Source organism: Geotrypetes seraphini, chromosome 1 (genome assembly GCF_902459505.1).
Source record: "Geotrypetes seraphini chromosome 1, aGeoSer1.1, whole genome shotgun sequence".
NCBI lineage: Eukaryota > Metazoa > Chordata > Amphibia > Gymnophiona > Dermophiidae > Geotrypetes > Geotrypetes seraphini.
The window spans coordinates 453468470-453481964 of record NC_047084.1 but is presented as its reverse complement, the minus strand read 5'-3'; the positions used below and the strand labels follow the sequence as shown (position 1 = coordinate 453481964).

Here is a 13495-nt window from a genome sequence, read left to right as displayed (position 1 = left end):
GTAAACTTTTTCTCAAAGTAGCCATCCCCCAAAGCAGTAAGGAAAGGGAAAGGAGGTGGGCCTTTCTGTGGTTACTCTCAAAAGTGGTTTACATATATACTGGTACAATGGAAGATTAAGTGACTTGCCCAGAGTCACAAGGGGCTACAGTGGAAATTCAAACCCAGTGTTTATGGTTCTCAACCCACTACATTACCATTAGGTGGTTACTCCTGGTTGTTTACTGTGGGTGATAAGGCTCCATTATAGTAATCTAACCTCTTTGTCTATACTGTAAATGCTGTAGAGCAGGGGTGTCCAACCTTTTGGCTTCCCTGGGCCGCATTGGCCGAAAAAAATGTTTTTGGGGCCGCGCAAACACTGCAGCAAGACAGAGGAGGGAGCCGGCAAGACAGTAAACACCCATGGGCAGCAGAGGAAAACACTGCATCGCCCTCGACCGGGGCCGCACAAAGGCTCTGATTCTGTATAGGACGCCCAGGAGGGGTGTCCTATACAGAATCGGGCCTACACTAACCCCGATTCTGTAACCGGCGTCCAGGTTACAGACGCTGGTTAGAGAATCGGGTTAGAGTAGACGCGGTTGCTACTCTTATCGTGGCAAGGGATCTCCCTGTCGCGATAAGTATAGCGGCCGCCTGTCCGATTGCCGGCAGGAGGGTGCCCAACCCCTCCTACTGGAACGCCGCCCCCCAAAAAAACTCCCAACTCCTCTTGCCGGAAAGCTGCACCCCCCACACTACCACCCCCCTAACCTATCCCCAATAGAGAGTTGCACGGGGACAGAAATCCCACCCATCCCCGCCAGGATCCTCTCCGTCCCCACCCGTCCCCGTCAGGATCCTCTCCGTCCCCACCCATCCCCGCAAGGAATTACCTCCATCCCCGCCCGTCCCCATAAAAAGCAGCAATTACTTCTGACAGGATCATCAATTCCACAGTTTCTTTTGTGTTTGCGCTGCTGTTTTCCTTGTGGAATCTCTTTGGTGGAACCCTTTTTTTGTTTTCTGTTCAGGTAATTAACTTATAAACCCCCTCTTTTACTAAGGCTGACGTGTCCATTATATTATATGGACGAACCCTGCTTCCAAAGCCTTCCATCCCCGTGGGAGTCCCGTGGGTTAGGGGGGATTCCCGCGATCCCCGTTCCCGTGCAGACCTCTAACCCCCAACTAACCCAACCTCTAAAGTGTTGGCCGGCCGGCCGGGTCTTGCTGCCGTCCAGCCGGTATGCCCGCCTCTTTGAAATGAGGTGGGCCTGCCCCTTCCCGGCCCATCCCCGCTAAATCTAAGGCCTGATTGGCCCAAGCTCTAGAAGCCTGTGCTAGCCGAAAAACTACCGCCTGCTCAAGAGGGGGGCGGTAGTGGCTAGCGCGGCCAGCAGTTTAGCGCGCATTATTACGCTCGTTAAACCGTTAACGCAGCTTCGTAAAAGGAGCCCTTAATCTCAGTGGAGACAGGAGTTGCCATTCCAACCACAGCCAATCCGAAAGATTTTCCATGAGCTCAGGGAGGATTCAATACATACCCTGACGCATAATATAGGCTCGATGATACCTATAGAAATTGGGAAAATTTACCCCACTCGCCTCAATTGTTTTTTGCAAAGATGCTCAAGCAATTCTCGCAGCTTTTCCCAGCCAAATAAATTTTGTCAGAATACTGTTTAACTTTTTATAAAAGGATCCCTGCAAAAACACTGGCAACATACCCAGTTGGTAACAAACCACAGGCAAAATCATCATTTTAATCGTTTGAACTCTCCCACACCAAGACAGATGTAAGGGGTTCCGTTGCTCACACATTTCCGTGACCTTTAGCAATAAGGATTTTTCATTTACTTTCATCGTTTCTTCCAATGTACTTTTACTCCAAATATCTAAATATTTTATACCCTCTTCCTTCCAAAGAAAGGGGAATGAATCAAATAATCCTTTTGAACAATGTACATTTAGTGGAAGAACCTCTGATTTACTCCGGTTTATTTTATAACCAGAGAATTTTCCAAACTGATCAATCAAATCCAGTAAATGTGGAATGGTAGATTCAGGGTTCCTCAAATGAAGCAAAATATCATCTGCGTAAGCAGAGACTTTATATTCCCGACCGGTCGGGAGTTAAATTAAAATTATAGTGTTGAGAGAGCGGTTAGTAAGCAGACATTCCTTAAGAATAGGACTCAGCTTGAATATGCAGTTCCCTATAGTTTATTCAGCAGCCTGGGACTGTAAGCATCGGCTTTCATTCACCTCCCCTACTGAACCAGCCCAGACCTGTAATCTAGCTACACCAGACATTGGTAAATGCCTAGATTTAAAACCTAAAGCTAGCAACAGATCAAAGACCTAAACATACTACTTCCTTCCTTCCTCCCAAGAGCTCCTTCAGCAGATTGCGAACAATGAATTGCAGCAGAATGCTAACCAGCGTAACCTGAGACGTGCTTGTCTAGCTAACCTGTTGAAAACTCAGTACCCTACTGAGAAGACACAAGCTTGTTACTATTGCCTTCAGCACATAAGCACTCCAGAATAGGGTAAATATTATTGTTGCAGAGAGAAGCCTCTATGAAGAAAGCCGTTCTAGTGCATATGTTAAAATATTTTTAGCCCAGATATATTATAAAATGTGTTAAAAATGTGAGATTCTATTACCTCATCTACAGTCCGGTCTGTACTCGATGGTGTTCTCAAGTGGAGGAGTAACCTAGTATAGTGGGCTGAGAACCCTCCATTGTTCCAGTTACACCTTATCTTGTTAGTCCACTAGGGACAGACATCTTGTGACTCTTCCACCTTCTAAGTTTCTTGCTCTAATATCCTCATTTAGTCCCCCATATACCAGACTTTGTCCTGTTTAATACCTCAGTTGCCAATTTCTCCACCTCAATTCTCCCGCTCTCTGACCATCATCTGATAACCTTCATGACTTGACCCCCCCCTCTTAGACACGACTGATCCTCACAAATTCATTCAGGAATCTTCAGGCTATTGACCCATGTGCACTCTGCCACTATCTCCCCCTCCTCAAACACTATGCTGTGCAAATCTGTCAATGAAGCAGTCTCTTCTTCTAATACTGTTCTTTCCTCTGCTCCTCCCATTTCACATATGCACCAAACCCCAACCCTGGCTGACCTCTAAGGTCCGCTATTTACGTTTCTGCACCTGATCTGTGGAACATTTCTGGCTAAAATCCTGCGCTCACTCTGACTTTGTTCACTTCAAATTCCTGCTGACCTCCTTCTAATCCACCCTTTCGCTTCCAAAACAAGACTGCTTCGCCCATTTGACTAATTCTCTGGGATCCATCCCTCACTGTCTCTTTGCAATGTGCCCTCACCTTCGACTCCTCCTTCACTTTCTCCCCAGACCATGGCTGAGTACTTCCACAACAAGGTTAACAAGATTAGCCTTGAATTCTCAACTAAATTGTCTCCGCCTCTCCCGTCCAACCCGCTGACCCATGCCGTTTTATCTTCCTTCTCTGAAATCATGGAGGAGGAAACTGCACAGTTTATCTCCTCCTCCAAATGCACCACCTGTTTCTCTGATCCCACCCCCTCCTATCTACTGATCACCATTCCTCTTACTATCATTCCCGCTATCTGCCATATCCTCAGCCTATCCCTCTCTACTTCAACTGTACCCGACGCCTTCAAACAAACCGTAGTTACACCGCTCCTCAAAACACCCTCGCTGGACCCTACCTGCCTCTCCAATTATTGCTCCAGTTCCCTCCTCTCCTTCTTATCCAAGCTACTTGAATGTGCTGTTCACCGCAGTTGAATTGACTTCATTTCATCTCAAGCTATTCTTGACCCTCCCTTCAATTGGGCTTTCGCCTTCTATATTGTACGGAAACTGCCCTTACTAGACTTTCCAATGATCTGTTCCTGGCCAAATCCAAAGGGCACTACATTCTCATTCTCCTTGATCTATCTGCAGTGTTTGACACTGTACATCATTTCCTGCTCATTGATATGCTGACCTTGCTTGGATTTCAGGGCTCTGTTATCTCGTAGTTTTCTTCCTACCTTTTCCATATCACTTTTAGCTCTGCAGGATCCTCCTCCGCTGCCATTTTGCTATCGGTCAACATACCTTGGGGCTCTGTCCTGGGACCTCTTTTTTTCTCCATCTACATTTCTTCCCTTGGAGCTATGATCTCCTCCCATGGCTTCTGGTACCATCTCTATGCTTATGACTCACAAATTTACCTCTCTATTCCTGAAATTTCTATGACAATCCAGGCCTGAGTCTCGGCCTGTCTGCCAGTCTGACATTGCTACATGGATGTCTAACTACCATCTAAAGTTAAACATGGCCAAAATGGAACTTCTTATCTTTCCTCCTAAACCTGCCTCTCCTCTCCCTATTTCAGTGGATAATGCTCGCAACCTATGTGTCATCTTTGACTCATCTCTGTCTTTCTCTTCGCATATCCAACAATCCGCCAAAACCTGTCGCTTCTCTCTATATAATGTCACTAAAATTCAGAGTCTCTTTTCTGAGCACATTGTCAAGACTATTATCCATACCCTTGTCACCTCTTGCCTGAATTATTCCAATGTGCTTCTCATGGGTCTTCCACTAATCCATCTCTCCCCCCTTCAATCTGTTCAGAATTCTGGTATGTGCCTCGTATTCTGCCAGTGTCATTATGCTCATGTTACCCCTTTCCTCAAGTTGCTTCGTTGGCTCCCTGTCCGCTTCCGTATAGTTCAAACTCCTCTTACTGACCTACAAGTGTACTCACACTGCAGCTCCTCAATATCTTTCCTCTCTTATCTCTCCCTGCAACCCACCCCACCCCAGGAACTCCAGTTTTTGGATAAGTCTCTCTTGTCTGTACTTTTTTCCTCTATTGCCAACTCCCGATTCTGCCCTTTCTGCCTTGCTGCACCATATACCAGGAACAACCTGCCTGAATCAGTTTACCAGGTTCCATCTCTGGCATTATTCATATCCAGGCTCAAAGCCCACTTTTTCTTTTTTTTTTTTTTAATACTCTTTATTCATTTTCAAAATTACATTAAGTGTTATGAACTATTCCTTCACATTAACAATAAATATATCACTTATAAACAATCATTGATACATTTCATAAATTCTTATCCCCTCCCCAAACCCAACCCTCCTTCCCATATAATCCATTATCATATAAAACATGTAATAATAAAATCCCCCCCTCCCTGCACCCTAAGTTGAAAAATATAAGCCCACTTTTTCAAAGCTCCTTGCAATACACTATCTGTTTCTCATTCCCTCTGTAGCCCCTACTCTCTCTACCTCTTCATCCCTTTGTACTTCCCTTCATGAGCAGCATATATTGATTCATCCAGTGTGTCTGTCATAATTAGATTGTAAGCTCTTTCGAGCAGGGACCGTCTTTTGCGTGTTTAATGTACAGCGCTGCATGCATTTGGTAACTGCTCAGCTGTGCGTTTGTTTGACTTTGTGCTTTGCCAGTCTGCAGGCGTGGGAGCAAGCTCCGCCCTTTATTTCGATGTCGACGCACAGCTTTTTAAAAAAATCTTAAAGGCTGTTACTATCTACTACCAAAATGCTGCTCAGCTGTGAATTTGTTTGAATTTGGGCTTTGCCGGTAGGAGTAAGCTCCGCCCTTTGTTTTGACGTCAGTGAAATTAGTGAAGAGATTAGGGTACTTAATATAATCTCAGATGCAAAATTATCATTCAAAGCTCAAGTATCAAGCATAGTGCAGCTTGCCTATTTTGCTATGCACAAATTATCTCTTTTGAAGAATGTATTAACCAATTGGGATTTCAGACAAGTGTTACAATTGATAGTACTATCACAGTTAGATTACTGTAATGATATCTATTTAGGTATGTCTTCTGTTCGGATTAAGGCACTACAAACAGTTCAGATCTCAGTGGCTCGGATGTTGATGGGAGTGTCCCGTTATGAACATCTCACCTATCTTAAAAAAATACATTGGTTACCAATACACTTTTGTATTCAATTTAAAATTCTGAAAGTTGTCCAACAGGATATTTATGATACCTTGCCAGACTATTTGGCTAAGTGCTTGATATTGTATAGACCAGGGGTGCCCACACTTTTTGGGCTTGCGAGCTACTTTTAAAATGACCAAGTCAAAATGATCTACCAACAATAAAAATTTTTAAAAAACACAAAGCACACTGAAAGTCAGAGAAGGGAACGCACTCCCGGAGGTTGTGATAGGGCAGAACACGCTACAGGGATTCAAAGAAGATTTGGATAAATTCCTGAAGGATAAGGGGATTGAGGGGTACGGATAGAAGTAGAGATAGGTTATAGGAAGAGTCAGGGACCACTTGACAGGTCATGGACCTGATGGGCCGCCGCGGGTGCGGACTGCTGGGTGCGATGGACCTCTGGTCTGACCCAGTGGAGGCAACTTGTTCTTAAAATGTTAATTATTATTCATATTCCGAGGTTTTTTCAAAGAGGTCAAGGCAGATGACTCTATGCAATGTCACTTCAGTAACACCCATACAAAAATAGACAAATATACCCTCTCCCTTTTTACTAAACCGCGATAGCAGTTTTTAGTGCAGGGAGCTGCGCTGAATGCCCCGAGCTGCTCTCGACGCTCATAGCCCTTCATAGAAATGCAGTAGATTGTTGAGACAAAATTTCCCTTGGCTAAATCCATGTTGTCCTTGTCTAAGAAGTGGTGTAGACATGTAATGATTATCTCTTGCTTGTACTGCTTTTTGTGGACCCAACTCTTGTGGGCCTGCTCAACTTTTATTTCATTCACTTACACCTCTTTTGTCTCTCTGTAATAGTTATTTATTTTAGCATTTATATACTACTTATAGTTTAAGTGGTTTACATTCAGGTACTCAAGCATATTTCCCTGTCTGTCCTGTTGGGCTCACACTCTACCTAATGTACCTGAGGCAATTGGAGATTAAGTGACTTTCCCTGGGTCACAAGGATTTGAACCCATAACCTCAGGGTGCTGACCACTGTGCCACATACTTGCCTCTTTGTAGAGCATCTGCACTATCTCCAAACACTTTCTGTGTTTCTACATTTCTGCTAAGCCCCTCATTCTGAAATTGTTTCTTCTTGGCCTGTTCTCCAGGATCCCAATTTCTTTCTTGGTGCTTCTTGGTCTCTCTCTAGTTCCAGCATGGCTTCTGCTTGACGCTCTACGTACTGCTCCACCTTCTCTACTCTAGCTCCCATTTCACTTTTTTCAGGACCCCTTTATTCAACTTTATTCCCAGAGCAAACTTGCCTCATTTGTCACTCTTTTCGTAGTGATGGCTAAATGTACAGAGGCAAGACACTGGACTTCCCCTGGGAGGTGTACAGTAGAGAACTGGGAGAGGAAAGTAGGGTGTAGTGATGAACAGGGAGACCATTTGTTAATAATATGGACGTCAAGACTAACCAATTGTTTAACCCAGGGTTTTTAAAAAAAAATGTATTCTAATGGAGAGTCAGATGTAATTCTGTATAAATTAAAAAATTAGTCAAAAATACACATTTTTAAATTTTATTTATTTATTCAATTTTCTATATTATTCTCCCAGGGAAGCTCAGAACAGTTAATAAGAATTTATTCAAGTACTCAAACATTTTTCCCTGTCTGTCCTCCCAGGCTCACAATCTATCTAATGTACCTGGAGCAATGGGGGGGGGGGGGATTAAGTGACTTGCCCAGGGTCACAAGAAGCAGCATGGGTTTGAACCCATAACCTCAGGGTGCTGAGCCTGTAGCCTTAACGACTGCACCACACTCTCCCCCATTTAGGAATGTTTAGCATTCTTTATTCCTTGATTATTTACAAACCCAGCACCTTGAAGACCCACGTCTACACCCTGACAGATGGATCCCAAAGACATGGCCTAAAACTCCAAACGGAATCTCACAAATACTCGCATGCCACCGCAAATATAATCTGAATTACTACTACATTCTCCGACAACAAACATGCACCCACTTACTAAGAAAGCTATCTTACCTCCAAGTGATATCTACACTGAATGTGAGTTTAAATCCACCCTATGCCCACTAAGTCAGTATTTTATGTCTGCATGTTATGTCTATACTGTAAATACTATAGAATCTGTATTTCTCACCTAAGTATGTCCTATCTGTTCTGTGAATGTACTCTTGTAACCTGTTTTGGGCTCCTTTGGGAGGATGGGCTAAATAAATAAATAAAATAAATATTGTTCATTTCTACATTACTGTATTTCTTCTTTAGGTGGAACAATAAGTAGGATTTAACTCATAGATTGTTAGTGAAATTTCCATATAGATGTTACAATAATTACAAGTTATTAATAAAAGTTTTTTTTATAAAGTAGATACCGTGTTTCCCTGAAAATAAGAGCTACCCCCAAAATAAGCCCTAGCAGGATTTTCAGGGTAGGTCTTAATATAAGCCCTACCCCCAAAATAAGCCCTAGTCCCGGGATTCGTGGCAGTTTCCCCTCCCTCCCTCTCATCTCTCGTGCAGCAGGACCCTTGAGAGAGCTCTCGTTATGCAGCCGAATCCCCATCCTTCCCTCCTTCCCATCGGAACCCGGCCACGAGTCCTACTTACATCCCTAAGCAGCGTCAGGTCGGCAGCACTCTAACAGGTTGCTTCGGCCTTGTCTGCCCATGAACTCTGCCGCGTTACTGATGACATCATCATTAATGCAGCAGAGTGGCGGGTGCTCCGGGGTGCTTGCTCAAGGGTTCCTGCTGCATGAGGGATGGGAGGGAGGGGAGGAAAGAAGCTGCACATGTGGGTGAGAGAAAGGAAAGAGGAAGAATTAGGGTGAAGGAGAGGAAGGGAGAGATGATCATGTACATACCCCGAAAATAAAACCTAGTATCTTTTTTGGGCCTAAAATTAATATAAGACACTGTCTTATTTTCGGGGAAACATGGTATAGTGCTTCCCCCCCGGATTCGCGGTCCTGGTCAACCGCGAATGACCGGGCAGGAGAGAGCAGCCGGAGAGGCAGGAGAGGGCAGCTGGAGCACCGGCGAGTGAAGGAAATCACTCGCGATATGCTTCAACTGCCTCTTCCTGTACTAAAGTCGGGCCTCACCAATCAGGAGCTGCGTGTCAAAGCAGCTCCTGATTGGTGAGGCTCGACTTTAGTACAGGAAGAGGCGATCGGAGCATACTGCGAGTGATTTCCTTCACTCGCTGGCGCTCCGGCTGCCCTCTCCTTTCTCCCCTTCTAAAAACCGTATTCGCAGTTTTTCAACATTCGCGGGGGTTCCTGGAATGGAACCCCAGTGAATATCGAGGGAGTACTGTATTCTTTAGCACTCTCCAGACCGGTAGAGGTTAATCTTACAAATGAGTATATATCTCATCATGACCAGCAGGTGGAGACTGAAACAAAACTATGGAACAGTACATACGAGGTACCTTCCCCTATTCCTATCAGTCTTCTTTCAGTCTCCAGCAGGTGTGAGTGAGCTGTACCCATCTCCCTTGGTAGGGCTGTTGGAATTTGTTTAGGGTTTCTAGTCCCCGTTTTTGGCCAGATTGAGCTTGAGTGGGCCCTGTTTGGGGGTCTGTTCAACCTCGGGGGTGTCAAACCCGGCAGGTCTCGTGCTGGGTCCCTCTCCCTCCCCACATTTTTTTTTAGAGGAGCCTCAGCAGTAAGCCTTGCCCTCTAGCTTGCAAAGACTGCAAAGTAGTTTGACCAGTGATAAGCAAAAATAGTGCATACAGCATTCCAGTGCTGGTCATGTTGCCGAAGTATGTGAACTCACTGCCTGTGGTTTCTGTTGAACTCCACAACAGGGAAAGGATGCTACGTTGCAAGGAAAAAATATTGGCCGGCAGGATCTGGAGCTACCCAACTTATCTCGCTTCAAGGAGCACGTTAGGAAAGAAGCTGAACAAAAGAAGAAAAGGGTAAGAGCTGGGGAGTGCATGTACAGGAACCACCTGCATGGGGGAGAGATGAGACAGAATGAACAAACAAAAACCTCAAATACCCTTAGTGCAAATCTTGTTCTCAAAAAAGAGATTTTACTTTTTACTCCTTTCCAATAGCATAATTTTAAACCTCTTCCTAAGGCTCAACAACGCACTGTGGACTTAAAACTCAAAAAGCATTGTTTGAGAATTGAGAATATGTCTGCTTATATAATTTTTTTAGTGCAGCCCAGGAAGCCCTGATGCAGCTTAGCGAAACACTGGCTGGCCATTGTCTGCTCTGGCTGAGCAGACTTGCCACAAGAACAGCAGTGTGTATGAAAAACATGTGGGCCTTATCCAGCACAGCGCTGGGAAAGATAAGTGTTTATCATAAAAGTACAGTGGTACCTCGGTTTACGAGTGCACCGGTTTGCGAGTGTTTTGCAAGACGAGCAAAACATTCGCAAAATCGGCGCCTCGGAAACCGAGCGTGCCTCAATTTGCGAGCGGCGCCCTCCGCAATCCGGCACCCTCCCCTCCACGATCCGGCACCCCCCCGCCGCGATCGGGCCACCCCCCCCTGCCGCGATCGGGCCACCCCCCCCTCCCGCCGCGATTGGCCACCCCCCCGCCGCTTCTTATTGTCATCTGGGCACCAGCATGTCCTGTGCGTTGGTGCCGGTGCCTGAAGATCGGCCTCCTCTTCTTGCTGGGCCTTGAGCATCTGCGTATGCTCAAGGCCTGCGAGTTCACGTTCTCTCCGAGATTCTCGGAGATCTCGGAGAGAACGTGAACTCGCAGGCCTTGAGCTTGCGCAGATGCTCAAGGCCCAGCAAGAAGAGGAGGCCGATCTTTGGGCACCGGCACCAACGCACAGGACATGCCGGTGCCCAGATGACAGTAAGAAACGGCGGGGGGGGGGGGGACCAGATCGCAGGGGGGAGGGTGCCGGATCGCAGAGGGGGCCTTCGGGGGAAGAAATGTCGGTTCTCGTGGGGGGGGGGATGAGCAGCGCCGCTGGACTTGGGGGGGGGGGGGGGGGTGGTAACGTATCATAGCGAGTTTCCATTATTTCCTATGGGGAAACTTGCTTTGATAAACGAGCATTTTGGATTACGAGCATGCTCCTGGAATGGATTATGCTCGTAATCCAAGGTACCACTGTATTAGTAACATTATATACTAGCACACAATCTGGACGCAGTCCAATTACATTAGCAGGAAGCGATTTTATGGTTGCTCCCGACATAGCTGTTCTTTAGGAGTTTAGAGTAGGGCTCCCAGCGCATGTGGATGGAAATTTATTGAAATATTTGAATAGTTGAAAAGTATTTATTGTTGAAAAAATATTTATTAGTGAAGATAAGAATACTTGGAGGAGGGTTTTTTAATGCCGATGAGGTAACTCTTAGCCTGAATGCTTATAAAATTGAGTCTGAGGCTTTTTCTTCCCTTTTACAAGATTCCTGAAACATAGTAGTGGCTTTTTGGGTTTTAAGTCCACAGTGCGTTGTTGAGCCTTAGAAAGAGGTTTAAAATTATGCTATTGTAAAGGAGTAAAAAGTGAAATCTCTTTTTTGAGAGAAGGATTTGCACTAAGGGTATTTGAGTTTTTCGAGTATGTGGCACAGTGGTTGGATCTACAGCCTCAGCACCCTGGAGTTGTGGGTTCAAACCCCGTGCTGCTCCTTGTGACCCTGGGCAAGTCACTCAGTCCTCCTTAGCCCCAGGTACGTTAGATAGATTGTGAGCCCATCAGGACAGATAGGGAAAATGCTTGAGTACCTGATTGTAAAAACCGGTATATCAAATCCTAATAATAAACTTGAAACTACAGTCCCTTTGTGTTTGTGAGTATGGAGTGAATTAAAGAATGAACAAACCCCAGCATGGAAAAATTCATGCACAACAGCTTACTAAGAACCAGCACATGTCACCTACATATCCCCACCCTCAAACACTATTCAGTATCTTTCTATCACCCTTTATGACCTTAAGCCAATCGATATTCAACTGCTGCACCCCCTGAATCCCCAAAATCCGATGGTTATCCAAGAGATTAACAAGAAATTAGAACAAATAACCCACTGGTTAAGTGATAATATGCTTTCTCTTAACACTGCCAAATCGAAAGTGATGTTATTTCCTTGCAACAAGTCTGAGACTTTAATTTCCCCTATCTGTTTGAATTCTGAAATAATTCAGTGAGTAACCTACTATCAGGTTACTGGGAGTGACATTAGACACTGACCTATCTTATCATCAGCAAATCAGTACAATAGTTCAAAAGTGCTTTCACAAGCTTTATATGATCCGTTCTATCTCTAATCTTCTTGAAACCTCTTCTCTAAATATCCTCATGCATTCTCTGGTCATATCTCAATTGGATTATTGTAATACCCTATATCAAGGAATTACCCCAAAAGAACTCAGGAGATTACAAATAATTCATACTACTGCCGTCAAACTCTTATTCAAAGCCACAAAATTTGATCACGTAACGAACGCCTCTTTTAATCAAAGTGCACTGGCTCCCCTTATCACATAGAATCATTTACAAAATTCTACTCTTTGTCTTTAAAAACAGAATGACACAATTACTGGGATTTATTCCTAGATATCTTATCCCATACCTACCTGTAAGATCTCTGTGCTCAAGCAATCAAAACTTATTGGAGATCCCATCAGTTCGACTTACTGTATAATATATGATACGACCAGGAAATCAATTTTTTCTGTCACTGCCCCTACTTTTATGGAACTGTTTACCCTCTTATCTTTGGGAAGACTCCAATCTAACAAAATTTAAATCAAGCTTAAAAACATTTCTTTTCTTTCGATTGCTAATTGATTCTGCCTTTGACAGGATTTTAATCCCCTTCCTTTGATGTCTTTCTTTCCTATTGAATATTGTATTTCTTTCTCCTATCCCCCCATATATGTATCAGTTTGTCTCCTCTATTGTGATTACCTTTTATTATACAGTTTTAGTTTTATAATCATGTACACCGCTTAGATAATTTTATAAGTGGTATATCAAATTTTAATAAACTTGAAACTTGAACAAAATGCAGCCACTTCAAGGAAGCAACTGCCGTATTTTTTTGCACTATAAGACGCACCTGGGTTTCGAGGAGGAAAACAAGAAAAAAACAATTCTGAACCAAATGGTGTACTAATATATTTAACAAAATATATCAGAATAATATTTCAACCATGTAAAGTCAACAGCGGTATAAAGAACCATCATCATTGTCATTAACAAATGAGGAGAGACTTTAAGGTTCAAGCACTCTTCTAGTTTTCTGTCCCCTGTCCCACCTCCCTGCCCTGTCCCCTCTCTGGTGGTCTAGTGATAGGCCGGGACAGGGGGGATCCGTCCCAGCTGACTAACAATTTTTTACTCCCCCCCCCCGTACCTTTTTAAATCCTGGTAGTCCAGCGGTGTATCGGCAGGGCAAGCTTTCCATGCGCCTGCCCCACGCTGAGCCCCTTCCTCGCTGGACAGCTGTCTCAGATCTCGTGGCTAGCGGCGCACAAGGAAGGAGTGAGCTTTTCATGCTCCAGCCTGGCCCCGTGCTGCTCCCTGAA

The 13495-nt window shown here is 44.5% G+C and overlaps 1 protein-coding gene across 3 annotated transcripts in view; it reads left to right on the top strand.

Annotated features, from left to right (window-relative positions):
* The window catches only part of GNL3L (G protein nucleolar 3 like), a 66648-nt gene that overhangs the window by 30236 nt on the left and 22917 nt on the right, over window positions 1-13495 (top strand). For all 3 annotated transcript variants that reach the window (XM_033921722.1, XM_033921732.1, XM_033921744.1), the window contains exon 3: window positions 9785-9898. In XM_033921722.1, coding sequence (XP_033777613.1) covers window positions 9785-9898 — 114 coding nt within the window. The remainder of the gene's footprint in view (window positions 1-9784; window positions 9899-13495) is intronic.